This window comes from Canariomyces notabilis, assembly GCF_033297395.1.
Source record: "Canariomyces notabilis strain CBS 508.74 unplaced genomic scaffold N656scaffold_12, whole genome shotgun sequence".
NCBI classification, from domain to species: domain Eukaryota; kingdom Fungi; phylum Ascomycota; class Sordariomycetes; order Sordariales; family Chaetomiaceae; genus Canariomyces; species Canariomyces notabilis.
In genome coordinates this window covers 772,960-790,515 of record NW_027041834.1, presented here as the reverse complement: position 1 = coordinate 790,515, position 17,556 = coordinate 772,960, and the positions used below count along the sequence as shown (strand labels likewise).

Here is a 17,556-nt window from a genome sequence, read left to right as displayed (position 1 = left end):
TTCCCGACCCAAATGTTTTCGTTCCTGCTCCCTCATGCCCGAGAGTCTTGCAATAATTTATCGGGCCGTTACCTTCAGCATCCCCGGATCAGGAGCTCGGCTTTTTGCCATCGCCGGGGTGACGATACTGGGCGCTGAGGATCGGCGAACAGTATCTTGCGACTAAGGTACCAAGGAGTCGAAGTACGCCTTCATTTGATGTAAAGAAGCTACTGATAAGGTCCCCGGAAGGCGTCGGGCGAACCCCATTCACGTAGCCCTGCCGGTGCGACTGAATGTCACGACCACTCTATGCCGTAGAACAAACCCTCGGGCCACAGGCGTTCTGTAGATGTATATTCCCTTCTGCCTACAGGGCTTGGAGGAGTGTAGATCACGGATGAGATCTATTGGAGCTACACGGTGTCTTAATTTGGGATGACTGTCCTGACGCCCAGCTGACGTTCAAGAATGGGATGCAGAGCATCTGCCAAACAGAAGAACATTGGGGTATGAGTGCTAGGCTGTGCGGGCGGCCCCTAAGACAACCGGGTCGGAACGAAGGGCAGCTTTCGGGAAAGAAAATTCTTAGCCCAGCCATGTCAACGCTTCCCGGCCACAGCAGGCCCATCTCCAATCTTATCCTCTTTCCAAGTCAAGCCTTGGTTAAACCCCCCCCCCCCCCCAAGATCTTTCAGTCCAAGCTCCCCGCCAGCGCGACGCAGCTGAACCTCAAATCCGCGCCCTCCCTCTCCAAGAACTTGAGCGGGCCCAAAGCCAGCGCCTTCTCAGAGAGAACATCCTCCGCCTCACTCAAATTCCCCCTCCTGATAGGGCCCTTCCTGCGCCCGTCCATCTCCCAGAGTGCCCCGTCCTTGCCCTTAACAAAGCACACATAATGCAAATCCACATCGTCCCTGGCATCAGGCGCCGCGGTATCCCCTTGCGTCGCAGCAGCCGTATGCGCTTGCGCGAGCGCCTCGTCCGTTTCCAATAGCCTGCTCCTCTCCGCGGGACCGAGCGGAACGGCCGTCTTGATGAGCCGGTCGAGGTCGGTGCCCTCAACCACGAACCCCCTCGCGGGCCCGTTGGCGGCGGCGTGCAGCAGGCCCATGAGCCCGCATGCGTTACGGATGGTCTGCTTGAACCAGACGACCGGCTCCGCTTCCCCTTTGCCACTGTACTCGGCCTCGGCCGCGTCCTCGGCCAGCCGGTGCGACTCGTACGCGGCCGACACGGGAAAAACTAGCAGCAGCGCCAGCGCGGGCCGCGGGATGAAGGATAGCAGTGAGGGCTCTGTCAGACTGTACACGTCGTGCATCTGCAGCGCTGTTGATAGGCCAAGTTTGTGCAGTAGAGAGGTGAGCAGCTCTGGGTTCGCTTCGAGCGGGATGAAGGCTGGTGCCGATGGTGCCGAAGCTGCGCCCGCGCCTGTGTGACTGTCTACTTGGGACGTCATTTCTTTATTTTGATTTTTCCCTTTCTTGTTCGGTTTGACCCTTTCTTTTCTTCTCCTCTTCCCCCTTTTGTGTTCTTTTTCCGTGGGCTGGACTTAGAGGTCGGTCTCGAGGGTGTGGTTGGTGGAAGTCGGCGTACGAGTCGAGGAGGTCTATTCTGTACGTTCAGCGGTTTTCAGGAGGGTGATTCAGCTCGACCGTCATAGGTAGTGATATGATATAGACCGCTATAGCGTCTAGATGCCTTAGGTTGAGAGCAAACGAGTTACTTGGTGGTGAGCTTGACGCGGGGTAGTTGGAGAGAGCGATGACATGCCCCCAACTTGGCCCTTTGTGTACCCCGCTGTGGTTACCCCACCTTTGTAATGAGGTTCTCCGATTGCGAGGAGTTGAGTTGTGCTCAGTAACAAGAATAACCGTCCTCCGTATACTTGATGCACCTGCAGCAGTAGGCAAGGAGGAAATAAATACCATTAACAACTGCTAGGGAGACCCAACATCTACACGAAATGGTGAGCACAATCCAAAGCATTGAACATACCAACTCACACTCAAGGCATCTTAAAAGCTCGGGTATATAGATGGAAAGTATCAGTCCTTTCGAACATCTATCCTCGTTGTTTGAACCTGGACATGCATCGTCTAATGTACACTCCCTACTCGTACACTCGCCGATGGAAGATTTCACCCATACAAGTACAACCACACGCTCGTGTGTTTCCAAGAATACACCGGCCCAACCCCACGTTTCCATCATTGCGTACCAACCGATACGCTCTGGGTTGACCCTTCTGGACCCGTCTGGCCCGCAGGCCACTGGACCTCGGCGGCCTCACCCGTCTCATCAAAGAGTGGCTCTGGGTGACCTTCCTCGTCGTGTACCGGCACCGGGCCGGCCTCGTCGGACTCGAGGAACTGCTTCGCCTTTTGCTCCTGTTGGTTCGCCAGCCTCCTCATCCTCCGCCGCCGGTTGGCCTCCATATCGGGAGAGTAGCGGAGATTTTCGAGATGCTCGTTGATCTTTTGCTCCGTCATTTCTTTCACCTTGAAGGCGAGCCTCTGGCTCTGAAAGACGCCCTGGTACCGGTAGCTCAGCCAGAGATACATGGTGATGGTCCGGTGCAGCGACTCGAGGCGGTGCAGGTGATCAATCTGCTCCTTCATGTTGGATGGCCGGGCGGCCTGGAGGACTTCGAGGTCAACGTCGGGAAAGTCGAGCAGGTGCCCGCTCCCCAGCTCGGCAACGCACTGGGCAAAGGCCTGGAGCACCTTGATCTCTCTTTCGTCCCTGACGTTGACGGGGATGTTTAGGAAGATGCACTTGTCCGCGACGCTCAAGTTGTAGGGCTGTATGATTTCGGCAATTTCAAACGCCGACTTGAAGTCGCACAGGTGGAACCAATCCGAGAGCCTGGCCAGCTCTCGCAGCCGCGCGAGCACAAAGCTGGTAGGTGTCCGAGCGGGAAAGTATGAATGGAAGCGCTCAAGGACTGCAGCCGGAGGGAGGATTCCCGCAGTCTCGATCGGCAAGGCTTCCGTCTCGAAGGCCTTCTTAACCGTAGAAAGATCCTCGTCGTCCAGCGCCGTAACAACGCCTGGCGCCGGTTCGGACTGTACACCAGCAATCTCCTGAGTGGCAGTCCTGTAACGTCCGGCACGGCCGCCAATCTGCCTGATTTCGGGTATGTTCAGTTTGCGGTGCCCTACTCCATCGAACTTGGAACTCGCTTCGAAAACTACGCGTTTGATCTCGAGGTTTAGCCCCATACCAATGGCGTCGCTGGCGACCAAGTAATCATAGTCGTTGTTTGGATCGTTGAACAGCGCGGCCTGGCTGGCTCGCGTCTCGGGAGGGAGGCTGCCATAGACGATGGCGCACCTGCGGCCCGTCTTCTCCTCGATACCCCGCTTCAGAGAGTGCAAAGCGACCCTACTGAACGATACCACGGCATCGCCTTTCTGGAGGTTCTTAAAGTCGCCCTTCAGGCTTTTGTCCGCCACGATGAGGGGGTTGAGACGCTGGTAACGGTGCACGACGCACTTCTCGCCGAGCCGAGCGCAGAGTGCCTGGATAAGGTCAACCACGCGCTCCTCGCCGCAGAGATGCACCTCCTTGGCCTGGACGCCGAGGAAGGCTTGGGTCCAAGCCCAACCGCGGTCGTCGTTGTTGATCATTTGGATCTCGTCAATAACGGCGACGTCAACCTTTGCATTCAGGGGCGTCATCTCGACGGTACAGCTATGGAACCACGTGTTGATGCCTTCGGGAATGCGCTGCTCTTCGCCCGTAATCAGGGCACACGGCTTTCCTTTGGCGTTGAAGCGGGACCAGATCTCGTGGGCCAGCAAGCGCAAAGGGCCCGCGTAGATGCCCGTCTGGGCGTTTTCGAGCGCCTTTAGGGCATTGTACGTCTTGCCCGAGTTTGTGGGGCCGACGTGCAAGTGGATGGTGCGCTGCATCATGCGCGTGGCCGGGTACCACTCGTATGGGAACCGCAAGTCGGCCAGGGCCATGTGCAGTTCGTTGACCGTCTTGGGGAAGCGCGTACGCATCAAGAAGGTCTGAAAGGCATATTTGAGCTCCCGCGATAAGCCGCCGCTGTCGGACGCAATGAACGCATTGCGCAAGTTCCAAAAGAGAGGGTTCTCCTTGCGGCCCGTTGTCCCTTTTTTGGTGGCCATGTTGAATGCCCTGTCAAGAACCGCCTTGAACAGGGCAGCCTCGCGATCAAGCTGGGCCTGACTTGTCACGCCAAAGGAGCGGTATTCCTCCTTTTGCTCGGCCCAGGCGCCCATCGCGGCCAGGACCCTGTCGAATCGTGCCTCGACAAAGTTCCGAAACATAGCATAGTTTCGCTGGGCTTCGGCGCTGGGGCCCCTTTGCCTGTGAGATTTTGGGGCATCTTTTTGTAGGCCTTGTTGGAGCTTGGCTCTAGCTACAGCTGAGGGATAGGAAGCGGGGGCCTGCGAAGACTACCGGTTAGGACCAGCACTCCCAGTTGTGCAATATCAAAAGGGTGAACCAGAAAGGGGCGAGAGCTGCACCTACGTTTGACGAGTCTGACGAGTTTGACAAGTTTGGCTTTGCATTTGAAAGCCATCGGCGAGCGACCTGCTGCACTATGGTCTTTGGAGGTTTCCAGGCGGTCCCACGCAATGATTTCATGACCGTTTCGAGGGGAAGATTCGAACCATGCTGGTTCTGCCTTTGGTCATTGTGCTATTCAGGGAGTTGTAAGAACGAGCCTCAGTGGTCGGCCCGTGTACCTTTTTTTCCCTCCCTGGCAGGCACCTCGCCTTGCAGTTTACCTTATCTTATCAGTGAATGGCCGGGGTGGGAACTGGGAAGGCGGCTTCTGATTTCTTGGCGTGTTCCGTGGCCCCACATTGTCCAGTTCCAACTGAAGTGGAGCCAACCCGTCCCGACCACTCGTCATCGTGCAGGGGCTCAGATGCTTCAACTCTGCAACACTTTGTCCAGTCGACCAACAAACCGTATTCCAAAGCTCTCGACGGTCCGTCACGCCCAAACATCAGTGTTGCCGCGTTTCCATCGCTCCGATATCCAGAACGATATCAGCATCATTGTCAGATCATCAAGATGGCGTCGTCCTCAACCCCAGCGACACCGCTTCTCTAGTTAGTCCCCCAATGGAAACCATGACCCGACCCGTCTTTGAGTCTCAACTGTCACTAACATACACACCTCCCCAAACTAGCGCATGCATAGCACACAACACCACCATCCTCTCAGAATGCACCACCTCGGCCGCCTCCAACACCTCGTCGCTCGCGTCGCTGATCCTGCCCAAAATCTCCCACGCAACCCCTCAAAAACTGACCTACACGCACGGCACCTACCACATCCACTACATCAGCTCCTCGCCCTCCGAGTACCCAGCCGACCAGCCCACGGCCGGCGGCCTAACCTACCTGGTAGTAAGCGACAGCACGTCGGTGAACCGACGGGTATCCTTCGGCTTTCTCGTCGAGGCACGACGACGCTTCCTAGCCGCTTTCCCTCCTCAAGCCACCGATTTCGCCGACCTGCCCAACTACGGCGCGGCCGCCTTCAACGGCGAGCTGCGGAGCCTGATGGTCGAGTACGGTACGACGGGCCAGGGGCGGGCCGACGCCATCGACAATGTCAATAGGGAAATGGACGACGTGCGGGGCATCATGACGCGCAACATTGAGGGCCTCTTGGAGAGGGGGGAGAGGATTGATCTGCTTGTGGACAAGACGGATCGCTTGGGCGGGAGCGCGCGGGATTTCAGAGTCAGGAGCCGAGGTCTCAAACGGAGGATGTGGTGGAAGAATGTCAAGCTCATGAGCTTGCTTGGCGTGGTGCTCGTGCTGATCTTGTTGACTATTGTGGTCTCGGTGAGGAATAATGTTTGATGGGCTTTTCTTTTGTTGGATTTATGTCGGGATTGCCCTGGGGTGATGATGATTTTGACCTGTACGTTAGTTGGTTTGAGTCAATTGCTTGGGAGGCAAGCGAGGCAAGGTGCTCTTCAACTGGCTGTGTTTGATTACCATTTTATTACCCCATTACTTCTTCTGATTCTGTTTCAGTACTCTCGCGCTTCCTGAGAAGAGCAGTAAGACTGCTAGTTGCAATTAATATCCCACCGGCCCCTCATCTTGCCATGCGAGATAGTACAACACCACAATGCTTTACGCGTGCGCTCCCGGCATCCGTGATAATGGAGTCCGTCTCCTTCATAACCTCGGGCCATCCGATTTTGCGCCATCCTGGTAGACGTAGCCGTGCGCGACCGGGCTGGACTGTGGGTTTGACAAGATGGTAAAGGGTGGCCTGCGCAGCTTGTCTGTGAAGAAGACGGGATGGCAGTGAGACGAGTTCCGAGCCGGCGGTTGCTGCGGCCTTCCCCAGACTGCCTGACATGGAACAATGAAATCTTCCGATAGCGCTGCCGGTGCTGCTGTCGGCGGTGTTGTGGGCGTTGGGACACGGAGAAGCGCAGCCGCCATGGTGGCTTTTTGCAGTATTTATGAATGAGGTCGAGAGTTCGCGTATTTCAAAGCGTGACCGGTATATGTTGGTATGGACTTGTCGCTTTTGTAAGCCACATAACTCTTGAGTCTCGGTGACAGGTGTGCCGGGATTGAGTTAGACTTCCGACGAATTGGTGTTGCGCTTCGATGCCGTCTGCGCTTGATTGATCGATGACGTCCCGCTTTCACGTGAAATGCCGAAATTGCCCCACCTGCCGGCTCCAGATTCCCGACCGTACGAATAGGATGTGGGTCGGTTGGGCTTTCACCTTCCCATGTCAACGAGCACACCGACCGGGTACTCAAGGGTAGCAGGAGGTTGAACAACAAACCCGTGCCCGCTTAGCTGGCATCATTCGCAGCACTCTTCGCCTTCTTCCCGTTTTGCTTCTCACTCTTGTTCCCATTGTTGTTCTTCTCGCCGGTCTTTCCAGTCTTCTTCTGCGCTTCCTTGGCTTTTCCCTTCTTGATGGTCCCGATGAGTGCCTCGATTTCCTCGACTTGAGCGGCCTGTTTCGCTTCCTCCTCCTTCTTTTCCTGTTCTTTCTTGGCCAAGGCTCTCTTAACAGCCTCCTGTTTCTCAATCTTCTCAATCAAATTGTCGCTCGACTCCCACAACTTTTTGGCCACCTCTTCGTCATCCACATCCTTCCTGGCGGTGTCGACCTCCATGCACTCCTTGATCAGCCTGCCTCCTGCACCGCGCCCCAGACTACCCTCCATAGCCGCATAAAGCAGCGACTGCGCTGCCATGTAGGGGCTCTTCAGAAGCAGCCACGCAAAGATGTAGAATATCATGTAGCCCAGCAACCCCAAAAGCGAACCCCTCGTAAGCCACCTGGTCATGCCCGGGGTACGCGCATACCCGGGGTCGACAAGCACGACCCTCGCGTTCATGGGCATGCCGTCGGGCCGCTTATACGCGTCCAGGTGCTTCTGGAAGGCCCTGCCAAACACCATCAAGGCGAACTTGCTGCGGGCGTAGGCTCGGGCCGGCGTCCAGTCGTCCTTTCCCCCCTTGTTGGCCTCGTCCAGGCGCGGCGACGCGATGTAGCTGGAGCAAGTGGTCAGCACGACGCGCACGTCACGGTCGAAGGGCTGGGCGCGGAGGGCCGGGCTGAGGATGCCCAGCAGGTGGAAGTTTGCGAGGTAGTTGACCATCCAGGTGGTCTCAAGGCCCTCGGCTGTCTCAGTGCGCCTACCCCCGGGTGGCGTGAGGGTCGAGGCGCAGAGCACGACCATGTCCAGCCGTCGAGGCGGCGCGTTGTCGATCCACCGCGTCGCGAACTGTCGGATGCTGTGGAGCGAGGCTAGGTCGACCTGCTCGGCGTAGATGAGCTGGTTGCCGGTGCGCTTGCGCATGTCGTCGATGTACTCAACCAGGAAGGGGTCCGACGGCGGCTGGCGGGTGAGCAGCACGATCTGGGCGCCTCGTCGGGCGAGCTCAAAGGCGGTTACCGCGCCGATTCCTGAGGTGCCGCCGGTAATGAGCACCACGCGACCGTGCATGTTGCGTTCCGCTGTGTTGCGGCGGCCGGATGAGTACCATTTCGTGAGGGCTAATGCGCCGGCCGCTGTTGTGAATTTCGCAAGGCGCCATGGCTCCGGAAACCACCAAGGCAGCCCATCAAAGTAGAGGCTTAGTAGGAATGGAATTGGCATTGTGCTGGCCCTATGTGAGCATTTCTCGAATTGGCGGTGATAAGGTTAGTTGCGGACCTGAGCTTGCATTGAAGTTCGAGATCTGGGCACCGAAGATCGACAGGAAGCTTGGAGCACTTTTAGTGTCCGCTTGGCTAACCGCTAGCAGGCCTGCAGTGGGTAATTGTGGGGCCGATGTTGGTGGTGACAGGTGACAGGGGACAGCTGCGGCGGGCGATGGCGCTAACTTTATAGGTAAGCTCGAACCCGTTGTCAAAGGGTCGTTGCCACTGATAAACCGTCAACGTTAGGTCACCTTGTCCGCATGAATGCGTAATGATGAAGGATGCAGGCTTTCTATCAGAAAGAAGCTGAGAAAGTGACGAGCGAATAGCTTCGAGTACACAGCCTTTTCACTCGTAATGAGTTCTCCAAAGGAGGATGGCAGCGACCATGACTATGACGACATCCCTCTCCAACACAAACGCCCGTTCGGTGCTGGACTGCACAAGAAGGCAATAGCATTTGTGCCTGCTTCCGACACAGGAGGCCAGCTCAAATCCGTCGACAGCTCATCCGTCGCCAGACCGCTTCGGCAAGATGTAGCTGATCTGTATCTCAGCATGGTGATGCCGGCGGAGGATGCCGAGAAGGACAAGTTAAAGCCCATAACGACACCACTGCCGCTCAAGACGAGGACACACAGTATCTCTGAAGAGGTTACCCCCGACATATGTCCGCTTTGCAACCTGCCGCTCAGCTCGGAAGACTTCGTTCCGCACGAGCAGTCCTTCGCACACCAGGTCTGCCTGCCACACTCACACCCCCCTTCAGCAATAGACCGCAACCGCAAGGGGTTAGCATACCTCTCGGCCTATGGGTGGGATCCAGACGAGAGGAGGGGGCTAGGCGCGGAGCAGCAGGGAATTCAGTTTCCGGTCAAGGCCAGGGTCAAGGACGACAACCTGGGCGTCGGAATGCACATTCCCAAGGGCCTGCCGCCGCCAAAGAAGAAGGAGCAGTTGCTTGATGCAAAGAAAGTCAGGAAGATGGCTCGTGAGGAGAAACGGAGGGGGGAGCGACTTCGGGAGGAGTTGTTCGGCGATGGGCGGCTGGGGAAATACCTTGGCCGGGGGGACAAGGGGCTGATTTGATCGTAGGGTTCATCGTCCGTCTAATCCATACTTATCGACCCTATACAGCTCTTGTATGGCGTTTACCGACTGATTGTGGATGTCACGCTGTATCACGGTCAGGTCAGAGAGCGAGCGAGAAACTTCCCTTGAGCCCATTGGAGGGCAACATGAACATGGACTGTTAGAGAAAGCGAAATGGAGACGAGATACAATCCGACCAGATATATAAACCCAGGTAATCGAACGGGGAAGACTCACGGTTACACATCTACCACTTCGCGACGGCCGAACCTGCTTTAGAAGACTACCTAGGCTTAATGAAGTTGAGTGTGTGCTGGATCAATGTTTCCAATCTGCTGCAAGCATGCCGTCCTCTGTTGCAACTACCTTAGACTGCATTGGGTTTATGAGTCAAGTCCCCCTTCCTACTTTCACCCCCTACGGCGTACCTACCCTGAAGTGGCCAAGTGGTACCTTCCTGATCCTGCAAGGCAAGCTTAACCAGGAGAGTCCGAGAGTCCTCAGGTTCGAATCGCCACCGGTGCGGAAAGAGGACATCTTGAAGCCGACGAGGAGTTGGAGGACAAGGACGACGAGTCAACGCCTCCCTCGCGCTTGCTACGACCCCAGATTTCTCAGAAGCAGGGTTCCAGAAATCAACGGCGCAGCATTGGCGCGACTATTGCTTGAAGCACCCGGAAGCAGCCATGACGCTGAGGAGATCCGCCGCGGAGTTGTATGTTGGAGTCAATGACAATGAGATAAAAAGCGTGGGGGTGAAGTTTCGCCTCGGTGCGGAACTATTGGCACCGGCGCCTGCTACCCGATGAAGAACCAGAGGATATCATGGCGAAGCTGGCGATGACCAAATATATCACCGCCCTGGACGCAGTCGCTTTTTATCAACAGTGGCTTGTTGATCCTGGGGGTCGCTGGATGTTCACCATGGCCACACCCGAAGGTAAGTTTAGAACCTCGACAAGTTGAAGGACTTGGAGGTCTCACAAGGGGGACCTGATCACGGGCTCAGTGCGTACGTGGATAGCAAACGGCAGGCAAAATAGTAGTAGGTTCGCTGACACGAGCAACTTCAGCACCGTTACCCTTGACCTTTGGAATAGAGACAATAACAAGTCGTCCGAGATTGTGCTGCTTTACAGGCAAAGCTACCACATCAGGATCGCATCATACAAGTTTGATCTGTTCTGGCGATTACTTAACGGCCCGAACCTGGTCCAGTATCTCAAGGACATGGCAATTAGTGACTTTAAAGATAGCACGGAGCGGCTTGAGATTCCCACAAGGCGAAAGAGAAAGGAAGGGTAGGAGAGAGTCTGAGGAGCAGTTTTCAGGGCATTGCCTATGCTCGAGGCCAGCAGCTGCCGAAAGCCCACAGGTTTATAAACCTAGCATCCGATAGGGCTAGAATCTCTAGTAGATAGTGTAGCTCAGTAGACATCATGTATTCTCTCTCTACCTTGCCCTTCAAAAGCGCAGCCCATTCTACATTTTTCCTTACGCCCAGTCCCCAACCGCACTAGGACGAACCCTCACCCGCACTACCAGCACGAGCACCAGCCCCTTTTCTTTCATCACTTGGTTTCTCCAACCCAACCACCTTCGGTTTCGCAGGCAGTTTCACTCCCTCAATCCGCCACTCCATGCCCACATACCCATCACTCAACACAATGACATCCACCTCCCTGCCCTCTTCAGCCTCCTCGTCAGTATCAGGGACCTTGATCAACGCCCTGGCAGCGCCGACCCTCTGCCCAGCCTCCAGCCCCTTTCCATTTCCATCGCCATTGTTACCCTTGCCCTTGCCCTTACCACCACCACCACCACCACCACCACCACCACCACTGCTGGTGCTCCACCCGACCCTCTTAACAGCAATCACCTCGTCCGTCTGCACATCGCCCACCACGACAATCCACCCCTCAGTCTGTGGCTTGGGAAACCGCGGCGCGTACATCCTCGCGTCACGCTCCGCGAGTGGGTTGAGGCGCTTCAACACCACCGTCAGGGAACCCGCACGGAGGTCCTCAACGGTCACCTGGACGTGCGGCAGGGCCGCGGCGGCCTTGACAAAGCGGGCTACTTGGTCAGGCCGGTTACTGGGCACGCCGAGATCTCGGGCCAGCTTTTGCGGTTGATTAGCCGCAAGCTCGGCAACGTCTCGCATGGACATTTTCTCGGTCTTGCCATTCTCATTCATGCGATCGGGAACAACACTGGGGAGGATCAGGGCCGGGTGCTCGTCGGGCCAGCAGGCCGACTTGACGCACTGCAGCAGGGACACGAAGCGCAGCGTGCTGCTGAGGTGGCCCAGCTCGGCCATGACGTCGATGCTGGCCTGGATGATGCGGACTGCCTGGTCCAGCACGCTGGTCTGGTCGCCCACGTAGTCAGTGATGGGCAGCGCGACACGCGACATGTGCGCCTGCAGCAGGAGGAAGGCTTTGACGTGCGGGTCCCACATGGGCAGGCCGAACGACGTGCCCGGGAAGGGCAGGTTGCGCGAGAGCTCCGCGTTGATGAGGTCCTCGTTGTGCCGCACCGGCAGCTCGTCGTACTCGGTCGCGCGGCACATCCACGACAGGGCGTCGAGGAAGGAGGCCTGTGGCATGGCCTTGCGCACCAGGTGGCGGATGGTTTTGTGCGAGAGGTAGTAGTAGCTCATGATCTTGCCCAAGGGTGTCGGGTCCACGTCGCCGTTGGGGTAGACCTCGACGCATTTGGAGTCGACGAGCTCCGCGAGCGAGGCGTCGACCATGGAGATCATGAACTCGTTGGCCAGCTGCTGCGCCATGGTGGAGTTGTGCTCTTCCGCCGAGATCTCAAGGCCGTAATACGACGGGTTTTTGTGCAGGCGGCGGAAGAAGAAGGTCCACGTCAGGTAGTCGAGCGCGTCCTGCTTGGTGACAATGGTTTCGGCGCAGATCTCGGCGCACAAGTGATTGTCGAGCACTGTGTGGAGTGAAGATTCGACCGGGAAGCCAGTATGCAGGAAGTGTTTGTAAAAGTCCTTCTTGGACTCCTGTGTGAAAATACGGGCGACTCCAGAACTGTCGAACTGCGGGCGGCCTGCCCGTCCTAGCATCTGTAGCACATCGGTGAGGTCCATGTCCTTGTAGGCCTCAATCTTGGCATCATAGTATTGCGTGCCCTTGACGACGACGAGGTGTGCAGGCAGGTTGACACCCCAGGCAAGCGTGCTGGTGGCTATGAGGATCTGGATCTTGTTATTCAGGAACAGCTCCTCTGCGAGCTGCCGGTCCGACTCGACCAGCCCAGCGTGGTGTAGACCGATTCCAAAGCTGATGGCCTCTTTGAGCGCTTCATCCTTGACCCGTGAGAGGTTGAGTTGCAGGTCGTCTTCGTCCATGTGAAGGAACCGCCTGGGGTTGTCTTCCATTCCGCAAAGGTTGATAAGGTCTTTTGCTGTCAAACGAGTTTGCCGGCGGGACGGGACAAAGACAATGACGGGTTTGTCGGGGCTGTGGTTCAAAATCGCCAGGAACGTTGGCCGGTTCATTGACTGCATGAGGGGACAGAAGCCCCTGACTTCCGGGAAACCGTCGATATAGAGCTCCAGCGGAACAGGCCGTACAGAGTGCCGGAAGTTAAACAGTCCCTCACCCTTGACGCCTAGCCAATTGCCCAGGTCGGTAGCGTTGGCACATGCTGTCGACATCCCTAGAAGCCGTACCGGGTTCTTGGTGGACGAAGCGATATAGTTCATGCGAGAAACGATGATCTCCAGAATGGGACCACGGTCGCCGGCCAAAAGGTGGATTTCGTCAATAATGACAAGGCTGACCTTCCGGACGTAATCCCTCGTCTGCCAGCTACGGGATATACCATCCCACTTCTCAGGCGTCGTAATGATGATGTCGGCATCCTGAATCGTCCGAGTATCCGGGGTGTTGTCACCCGTCAACTCAACTAGTTTAATACCCAGTGGTTTAGCAAGCCGAGTTCCCCAGTCTTTGACGCGCTCGCGGACCAGCGCCTTCATGGGCGCAATGTACACGACCTTGGAGCCGGGTCGCTCGCGGAACGCCCACCACATGGCCAGCTCGGCGGCAACTGTCTTGCCACTCCCGGTCGGTGAGCCCAGGAGCACGTTGACTGGCCTATGATACAGTGTATGGAATAGCTGAGTCTGCATCGGGTTGAAGTACTGGAAACGCTGCGCATAGATCTCCTCTAAAGCTGAGTTTTTGAGCGCCGAAATTGGAAGCGGGTGCAATTCCAGGAGGTCGGTATATACGCTCTCGGTGTCCGGTCGAATTAGGTGCTGGAAGGAAACGGCAGTTACAGTCTCGGCACCCAGCCACCGATCCGAGACAGCTCTCACATAGATTTGGTTCGGAAGCGGGTCGGACAGCGGTATCGTGAAGTTGAGCTCATGATCATCATGCAGCTTCCTCCTGTTGAGAATGAAGAACTCATGATGGTAAATTTCAGACGTCTCTGAGTTTTCAACCCAGATATAGTACGACTCGGATGTCCCGTGCAGGTGATCGTTCCAGCGAAAATCGGGTGTCACGTAGAGCTTGATTCGCAGCACATCGCGGTTCAGGGGTGCGATCTCAGCCTCAACGCTCAGGGTAGGGAAGTTGTCTAGAAGTTTTGCAATCTTGCTGCCCATGCGGAAATTGTTGACTAGATTCCCAATTTCTGCGGGCTCCATCTCCCTCATGGCTTCGATTGACAGCGAATCTTTGGTGTCCAAGTTGTTCAGGACGGGCTTCGGCAGATCGAATTGGTGGAAAGGGTGCTGAAAGGCCCAGATACGCTTTTCGATTGACTTGGCCATTGTGAGCAGAACGAGACACTGATAACCCCATCGTCTGTTCAGTGCAATCATGAATAAGGCCCTGCAGATGCGGCCGGCCTGCTGAGCAACGTAGTTCAAGTCGTTCGTCAGCGCAAAGTCCTCTGGCTGCGCCCTAGATATGTACGCTTGAAGCAGGATATTGGTCTTTGTCTGGGGCATGTCGATACCGCCATTGACATCGTAAGGCACAAAATGTTTATTCTGCCTCATCAAGCTCAGTTCGTTGGCCTCGTTGTTCCTTGATTGGATGTTGTCGAACTCGCCACTCATAGCAATCATCATCAGAATGTCCTTTTCAGTAGCGTCAGGCTTCATTAGAGAGTTGAAGATCTGTATGCTGGTGTGCTGGATGTAATACTGGCTTGCAATTCGGCCGATATCCTTGGGGCGCAACTCCTCGGTGTTCTCGTTAAAGATGATCATCTGGCTCTGCTGCAAGGTCCTTGCGGCCTGGATTGCCAGCTTGCGCCGTCTTTCTACCAGCATGCGGTCGTCATTGTACTCTGACCACTCGATGCCATAGGCCATGGGGTTCCTCCTCATGCGAACGAAGAGGTACGAGTACCCTATCCACCTCACAGCATCGGAGATGGAGTTGACGGTCCCCAGAGCAATCTCGGCATTCAAGTTGTCGACGAGCTTGGTGGAGAACTTGGACTCAATGGGCAGCTGGTCAGTCACGGCTGTGAGGTAATGCGCGAGCTTGTCGTGAGTGGTACAGATCATGCCAATGCCGACATCTTCGAACTGTGGGCGACCCGCTCGACCAAAGATCTGAAGAACGTCGAGGATGCCAAGATCGACAAACTTGCCGTCCTGGGCGCTGTATACTTGCGTGCCTTTGATGACAACCGCGGCGGCGGGCAAATTGACACCCCAAGCCAGAGTCGCTGTGCAGCAGAGGACTTTGATGACGCCCTCGCCAAACAGGCGCTCCATGAGGTTCCTGTCCGAGCGAGCCATGCCAGCATGGTGGATACCCAGACCCTTGGGCACAAGGTCCCGTATCTCTCGGGCCTTGGTGGATTTGATGTCTCTCAGAGCCGCCTCATACTTCTCGTGCCCTGTGGGATCAAAGAGTCCCACACATGCTTGGTCTGTGGCCTTTTCGTAGAGCATCTTGGCAGTCGCCTGGGTGTCTCTCCTGGAATGGACAAATACCATGACCTGATGATCCCGCTCTAACATCTCCCTCACCTTCTCGAAAGCCACTTGGTCGAGGTTGTCTCGGGACTGTTTACTGTTGGGCTTGCCCTTGACACCAATGAAGTGCTGCTCAAGCGGAACTGGCCTGAAAGAAGCATCAAAGTAGAACAAGCCGGCCCGCTTGTTGACTCCCAAGAAATCCGCCACGTCGACATAGTTGGGAAGAGTAGCGCTGAGACCAACGATGCGGATCAGAGACTGCGTGCTCTCTACCTGCCGTTGGGTTCTCGCCACTAGTGATTCCAATACGGCGCCTCTCTCGTCGTGAAGCATATGTACCTCGTCTATGATGAGGAGCCGCACCTTCTGCACCAACTCGGTATCGCCGGTTCCCTTGCGAGTCACGACGTCCCATTTCTCGGGCGTCGTGACGATGATTTGGGTCTGGACGATCTCGGATTTTGTCAAATGCATGTCGCCCGTGTACTCGCGGCAACGCACTCCTAGCCAAGCAAGACGCTTCCCCAGTTTCTCGGTGATCTCGGCCGCCAGCGCCTTCATCGGGGCAACATAGACAATTTTGAAGTCCTCAGATTGGACGGCAAAGTCGGTTGCCACGGGATCGTCAAATGGGCTCGGCGTCAGGTACTCTCCGATGGTGTGCAGGATGGTCAGCATTGCGGCGTCTGTTTTGCCCGCACCCGTCGGGGCGCAGATGAGCATGTTCTCGCTCGTCTTGTAGGCCACCGGATACACCAGACTCTGCATGCGGTTGAGCGTCTTGTATCCTCTAAAGGTGGTCCTGCACAGGCCATCCAGGTCGCTGATTTTCACCAGCTTCTGGCCAGGCCACAGAGTGCCCGGGTTTCCTGCAGGTATCGAGTACTCCTCATACTTTTCAAACTCCATCCTCTGACTGCCCACAGGCAATTTGTACTTGGCCCCGGTATGGCTCAGGGTGTTTCCGGCACTGTATCTTTTGTACACGTGGGGATAGTCCTCCTCCTTTTCACGGGCTGCAGCCAAGGGCGTAGCCTTGTGCTCAAGGTCTCTGCGCCTGAGCGCCTCCTGCCTTTGGGCTTTGGTCAACAAGCGCGGGGCCTGACCCGTCTGCGCATCGCGAAGGCTGCTTGAAGCCATGGCAGCGACAATTTCTGACCTATGCGAGACCAGGTCGATGACAAAATCGAGGTCATCAAATCCCACCAAGTCCGTCAACAACGTCTGAAGCTCGCCTTCCGGTCTGCTGGCGCCCAGAACGTCCATGATCTGGTCTTGCAGCGCCTCCGGCGAGAGACCTGATCTCCGTGACGAAACGTCGGCGCATCTTGATGCCAGCCAGGCAAGATCAAAGGCGCCATCACTCTCGCCATCGACACCGTCAAACAGATCGCCACTGTCAAAGTCGATCTCGTCCAGTTCGTCATCCGAGATGAAGTCCCAGACATCGCGCGGCCCGTCCCGAGGCTCGTACACGCGCTCAACCTCATCGTCGTCCCAGTCTGCATCTTGTATGTTTTCAACACTAGTAGAGGTAGCAGGTAGAGAAGCGACGGCCGCCCTCATGGCCTCTGCTTGGGCTCGCCATTCTGCGAGGGTTGAGCAGCGCTCATAATCTGATGAGTTTGCCATGTTTCACCCTTTTCTCGCAGCCTTTGTTGTGCTGTGTCTGTGTCGTCCTGTTTGTACAGTACAGTTTCAGTAGGACAGTTGTTCCTCACGAGACCGAAAATCGAGAACTCCAACAACTGGTGGCGGATTTGAGGTCGCAAGAAAAAGTTACCATCCGTACTGTTGCAATATTTACAGCGAAACTTGGGAGCACCTGAGAGCAAAAGGGGATGGGCCCTCTCCGCTTGACTCAGCCCGGTAAGTGAGTGAGTGCGAGCGAGTTATAGCGCCTGAGTCAATGCAGATGGCCATGGACTCAATGCTCCAGGTAACAATACCTCTGCTTACTCTATCGTAACCCTACAGACGAAAATTACGGGTACCGTACGTGTAATATTAGCACTGAAATACCGCAATTTGATACGAAAGGATGTCTCTACCTACATAAGTTCGACAGACATTTGAACCTGAAATGGCCATAAGCAGCGGTCTTTGTAGTATGAAGAAGTTGGCGACTCGACAGATGCTAATTCTTAGCTGAATGTCAGGGGTAACTACCTGTACTTCGTAAGGCACACTCCTTAAGTTGACTGGCTTCTTAGCCCTGTAAGTCTCGCTCTACGTTTTACAAGGCAGGTAGCAAACCAGGATTGGGGAGAGGATTGCCTTCTCCCTCAGCAGAGTTAATCACAGCATATTACCACAAGATCAGCAACGT

At 56.0% G+C, this 17,556-nt stretch overlaps 7 protein-coding genes across 7 annotated transcripts; 3 read left to right on the top strand and 4 right to left on the bottom strand.

Moving 5' to 3' along the window:
* Positions 1-661: 661 nt before the first annotated feature.
* On the bottom strand, positions 662-1,728 carry N656DRAFT_779847 (cysteine proteinase). Its single transcript, XM_064815264.1, has one exon. It carries the CDS (start codon positions 1,436-1,438, stop codon positions 674-676), a length of 765 nt encoding a protein of 254 aa, XP_064669882.1. The 5' UTR covers positions 1,439-1,728; the 3' UTR covers positions 662-673.
* A 311-nt stretch (positions 1,729-2,039) lies between these two features.
* On the bottom strand, positions 2,040-4,684 carry N656DRAFT_779846 (uncharacterized protein). Its single transcript, XM_064815263.1, has 2 exons — positions 4,486-4,684; positions 2,040-4,400 (listed from the first exon to the last, which is right to left on the bottom strand). The coding sequence occupies exons 1-2, from the start codon at positions 4,600-4,602 to the stop codon at positions 2,190-2,192; spliced, it is 2,328 nt and encodes a 775-aa protein (XP_064669881.1). The 5' UTR covers positions 4,603-4,684; the 3' UTR covers positions 2,040-2,189.
* A 267-nt stretch (positions 4,685-4,951) lies between these two features.
* Positions 4,952-6,135, top strand: N656DRAFT_779844 (vesicle-associated membrane protein). The gene is made up of 2 exons (XM_064815262.1): positions 4,952-5,075; positions 5,156-6,135. The coding sequence occupies exons 1-2, from the start codon at positions 5,038-5,040 to the stop codon at positions 5,835-5,837; spliced, it is 720 nt and encodes a 239-aa protein (XP_064669880.1). The 5' UTR covers positions 4,952-5,037; the 3' UTR covers positions 5,838-6,135.
* A 665-nt stretch (positions 6,136-6,800) lies between these two features.
* Positions 6,801-8,120, bottom strand: N656DRAFT_798644 (NAD(P)-binding protein; the record flags this gene model as incomplete). The annotated part of the gene is made up of 1 exon (XM_064817786.1): positions 6,801-8,120. One exon carries the CDS (start codon positions 8,118-8,120, stop codon positions 6,801-6,803), a length of 1,320 nt encoding a protein of 439 aa, XP_064669879.1.
* Positions 8,121-8,365: 245 nt separating this feature from the next.
* On the top strand, positions 8,366-9,573 carry N656DRAFT_732631 (uncharacterized protein). The gene has a single exon (XM_064812671.1). The coding sequence runs from the start codon at positions 8,522-8,524 to the stop codon at positions 9,251-9,253; it is 732 nt and encodes a 243-aa protein (XP_064669878.1). The 5' UTR covers positions 8,366-8,521; the 3' UTR covers positions 9,254-9,573.
* Positions 9,574-9,833: 260 nt separating this feature from the next.
* N656DRAFT_119897 (uncharacterized protein) lies at positions 9,834-10,714 on the top strand. The gene is made up of 2 exons (XM_064808549.1): positions 9,834-10,196; positions 10,330-10,714. Exons 1-2 carry the CDS (start codon positions 10,082-10,084, stop codon positions 10,653-10,655), a joined length of 441 nt encoding a protein of 146 aa, XP_064669877.1. The 5' UTR covers positions 9,834-10,081; the 3' UTR covers positions 10,656-10,714.
* N656DRAFT_779840 (Sec63-domain-containing protein) lies at positions 10,680-17,119 on the bottom strand. The gene has a single exon (XM_064815261.1). The coding sequence runs from the start codon at positions 16,857-16,859 to the stop codon at positions 10,773-10,775; it is 6,087 nt and encodes a 2,028-aa protein (XP_064669876.1). The 5' UTR covers positions 16,860-17,119; the 3' UTR covers positions 10,680-10,772.
* Between the last annotated feature and the right edge of the window lie 437 nt (positions 17,120-17,556).

Bases quoted from the DNA above. Each gene is read 5' to 3' on its own strand.
- N656DRAFT_779847 (XM_064815264.1), bottom strand. From the start codon at position 1,438: ATGACGTCCCAAGTAGACAGTCACACAGGCGCGGGCGCAGCTTCGGCA.
- N656DRAFT_779846 (XM_064815263.1), bottom strand. From the start codon at position 4,602: ATGAAATCATTGCGTGGGACCGCCTGGAAACCTCCAAAGACCATAGTG. The intron at 4,401-4,485 runs GTAGGTGCAGCT...TAGTCTTCGCAG, and splicing joins ACTCGTCAGACTCGTCAAAC to GCCCCCGCTTCCTATCCCTC.
- N656DRAFT_779844 (XM_064815262.1), top strand. From the start codon at position 5,038: ATGGCGTCGTCCTCAACCCCAGCGACACCGCTTCTCTA. The intron at 5,076-5,155 runs GTTAGTCCCCCA...TCCCCAAACTAG, and splicing joins CCAGCGACACCGCTTCTCTA to CGCATGCATAGCACACAACA.
- N656DRAFT_732631 (XM_064812671.1), top strand. From the start codon at position 8,522: ATGAGTTCTCCAAAGGAGGATGGCAGCGACCATGACTATGACGACATC.
- N656DRAFT_119897 (XM_064808549.1), top strand. From the start codon at position 10,082: ATGGCGAAGCTGGCGATGACCAAATATATCACCGCCCTGGACGCAGTC. The intron at 10,197-10,329 runs GTAAGTTTAGAA...GAGCAACTTCAG, and splicing joins CACCATGGCCACACCCGAAG to CACCGTTACCCTTGACCTTT.
- N656DRAFT_779840 (XM_064815261.1), bottom strand. From the start codon at position 16,859: ATGGCAAACTCATCAGATTATGAGCGCTGCTCAACCCTCGCAGAATGG.